This window comes from Plecotus auritus, assembly GCF_963455305.1.
Source record: "Plecotus auritus genome assembly, chromosome: 4".
NCBI classification, from domain to species: Eukaryota; Metazoa; Chordata; class Mammalia; order Chiroptera; family Vespertilionidae; genus Plecotus; species Plecotus auritus.
The window spans coordinates 111042475-111046264 of NC_137775.1; the positions used below are offsets into that span (position 1 = coordinate 111042475).

Below are 3790 nucleotides of genomic sequence, written 5' to 3' on the forward strand. Positions count from 1 at the left end.
GGAGCTTGGCAAGTAGCAGGCAGAATAAAACTGAATTCTATCCTGTTGGCACCTCACAAGGAGAAGCCAAGGGAGACAAATTAAAAAATGGGCTGAATACCTTGTCTCTGGTCAAAGGTCTTAGATGATGAACTGGCCTGGTCCTCAATCCAAAGGTGTTCATGTTTCTGAAGGAAACCCCCCATCCCACCCCAAAGCCTTCAGAATATCTCCCCTGGGTCTTATGTGATTAATTGTTTTGTGTGTAGAAATCAACACTCTTATGACTGAATCCAGATGTGTGAGTGTGTCTGCGTGTAGTTAGTGGGCATAATTGGTGTCATTGTTGAAAGAATAGAATAAAGACATGGGATCTCAGGAGTTTTACAGCTTACTTATTGTTGTTATTTTATTACATTCAGTAGCAATTATAGTATTTTAAAGAAGAAAAGGAGTTTTCAGGAACATAAATCTGCTTTAGACATTTCAAACAGGAGAAATTTTATGTTTACAACTTTCAAAAGGTTTTGGTATTATATGTCAAAACAAACATAACTTAAAATAATTTGGCTCATTAATAAATTGAGCGATGTTAATATTTAACACTTTGCAGAATCTCAGATATTTACTGGTGTCAGGCACTGTATTACACAGAGGAGGCCCTGTGATTCACCACTGTATCCTAGTGATGAATAATTACTGATCCATCACTGTCATCTAGGAGTCTTGCATTCCACAACAATGGTCTTTCTGGGAATTATCAATAATTTTCTGAGGATAATGGACAATAAGCTACAGAACAAATTGCACATACTACAGAATAAGCAGTAAAAAAAATTGCATATTCTGAGCAATACACAAAATATCAGAATTAGCAATCTGACAAACAACCAAATACAAATTAGAGCTCTTTTTAGGCAATTTTCCTTGGCCATGGTTGTGCGAGGTCTCTAAATTTCCATGTACTTTTTAAGACTCCCTTTGAAATCCTTTAATCTTTCCTCTGACCCTGTCACTAGGCTGTAAAGCTCATTGGTATAGTGGTCACCTTTTTTCTCCATCATTAGGCCATCAATCAAGTCCATTAGCTCCTTCACTTGGTCATCCCGATCACTCCCTTTTGCTCGGTTATTAAAGCCACATGCTCGCCCCCTCCCACCACCCCCCCCCCCCCACACACACACGCTACCACCAGCTTGCCTAGAGCTTTATTTTTGAGTCGTAGATGTAATCCATCAAGGATTCTCCACTGAGGTCTTCCTTGTGGGTGAAGAGGACAATTGTGTGTCTCATGGCATCCTCTCCAAAGATCTCCTTGAAGCTCTGTGTGGCCTGCTGGTCCTGGGTGGTGAATCGGCCCAGCTGCATCACCAGGAGTAGCACATGGGGTCCTGGGGCTGATAGCAGGTAGCACCTGTGTACCTCTGTGTACAGGAGATCAGAGTGGTCCTGAAAGAATGCACTCTCAGAGCAGGCGCAGGAATAGTTAAAATAAAGCAGGCAAAGCTCTGTTCCCAGAGAAGAGCATGCTGACCTCCCCCTCAGCGCTTATCAGTAAACGTCCTAGCTTCTGGTTTCTGTTAAAATTTCTGTTCTCACAAAGTTTTCTTTTGAGATAAAACATACCATTCCCGTGAGAATAAGTCAACATTCTATCTTGCCCCCCACCTGTGTGTGATTTTTTGCCTTTAAAAGCCTGTAACCAACCCTGGTTCAGGGCTCCAGTCAGCAGTCTCTTATTAGAGTTGTTGCCTGTGAGTCCCTGCGCCGCGCTTGAATAAAGAAACCTCTTGCTTTTGCATCGAGACTCGAGTTCGGCGTTTGATTTGGGGTCGTTGCTCTGCCAAAGGGCCCACCGGGGGTCTTCACGGCCCTACAGTCCTTCCCAGAAAACATATCTGGCGTGTCAATAATGACCATCTCTCTCTCACCCCAGCTTCCTCGACTTTCACTGCAGGTCTTAGTGAAGGTCTGGGCGTACAGCTGGGACACAAAGGCTGGCTTCCCCAGGATGCTGTTCCCTGTGGCACTTTTACCGGTTCCTGTTTTGCCGACCAGGATGATTCTCAGCTCTGATCCTCTGCTGGATTGGTTCTTCATATATGGTCCTGTTGGGAGCAAGTTTACTGTGTTATTATTGTACTGATTGATGATGCCAATGGAATATTTTTAATGATCATGAGTTAGTCTCACATTATGGGAAAATATACTCTCACAATATATTGCATTTGTGAAATAGAAGCTAACTAACTCCTTATCAAATAAAATAAATTAATCATGGGAATTTTTTTTTTCATTTTTATAAATTTAATTTATTTTTTTTCCATCGCCATTTATCCCCTCTAAGGGTTTCTCTAGGACTATAGAATATTGCCATGTTGGATCCTAGACAAATATACTTGAGGAGGGGGGTACAAGATGGATTTAGAAACACATTTTTTCATGCAAGGCTTGCCTGAATCGCTCTGTTCTAGCTCCTCTGAAAGACTAACTTTCTGAGGATCAGAGAAGTGGTGCCAAACTGTGGGTCCAACCTCCAGGGGGGTTAAGTACCCTGACTCTGTTCCAAAGCCAAAGAGAGCTCCTCTGCTCTCCGCTGGGCAGAGGTGTGGTCATGACCACCACTGAAATGGCTGGACCAGGGAAATAGGGGATGAGCAGTGTAGAACGATTCTCTAATGCAGGGGTGGGGAACCTTTTCTCTGCCTAGGGCCATTTGGATATTTAAACATCACTATCAGGCCATACAAAATTACCAACATAAAAATAAGCCTGCTATATTTGGTCAAACATTTAATTAACTCACCCCTAATGCCTTGGCAGGGCCAGACCAAATGATTTTGAGGGCCTTATATGGCCCACCCCTGCTCTAACGAATAAACAGCTCATCTACACTAATAAAAGAGATTCAAATTGACCATACCTTTGTGATGCCCACCAGCCAATCAGGAGTGAGTATGCAAATTAAACCAACAAAGATGGTGGGTTAATTTGCATACACAGGCGTAGAGCAGCCAGGGGTGGGACACTTGCATCGTCACCATGGCGACAATGCAGGCATTCCACACCGCCCAGCCACTCAGGGCCTCTGGACAGCATGGGAAGGTAGAAAGGTGGCTCTGGCACAAAGGCAGAAAGGTGGCTCTGGGCTGAGCAAAGCTGTGCTGGCAGCCAGGTGAAGGAAGGCCCATTCTTGCACGAATCTTGCATTGGGCCTCTAGTCCTATCTAATAAAAGAGTAATATGCAAATTAACCATCATTCCACTATACCACAAGCCACGCCCACAAGCCACACCCACAAGCCAATCAGGAGCGAACATGCAAATAAGCCCAACCAAGATGGCTATGGCCACAGAGAGCAGGAGGGAGGCTTGGGTTTCCCTGGCAATGGAGGAAGCCAAGCTTTCCGCCCGCCCTTGCCGGCCTAGGCCTCCACTCAAGGCTAAAAAGTTTCAATGATAGAAGATACATAAATCCAAACAGAAATGGCAGCAGCCACGGAGCTGGAAAGAGCAGGAGGGAGGCTAGGGTTGCCCCCGGCGATGGAGGAAGCCAAGCTTTCCGCACACCCTGGCCGGCCCAGGCCTCTGCTTAAGGCTACAAAGTTTCAATTATAGAAGATACATAAATCCCAATAGAAATGGCTGCCGCCACGAGCAAGCAGAAGGCTTGGCTCTGCTCCAGGCTACAAAGTTTCAATTATAGAAGATAAATAAACCCCAGATACCAGGGCCTCCGCTTGGGTCGCCAGGGGGCGTGGCCGGAGTGCAAACCACCACAGGCCCCTCGCCCAGGCCGCCCCATGCCCCA

At 45.3% G+C, this 3790-nt stretch overlaps 1 protein-coding gene across 1 annotated transcript; it reads right to left on the reverse strand.

Annotated features, from left to right (window-relative positions):
- Nucleotides 1-929: 929 nt before the first annotated feature.
- On the reverse strand, nucleotides 930-2079 carry GIMAP2 (GTPase, IMAP family member 2; the record flags this gene model as incomplete). Its single annotated transcript, XM_080665146.1, is given in 4 exon segments — nucleotides 930-1130; nucleotides 1133-1197; nucleotides 1200-1428; nucleotides 1861-2079. Coding segments are annotated over 4 exon segments (714 nt in total).
- Nucleotides 2080-3790: the final 1711 nt, after the last annotated feature.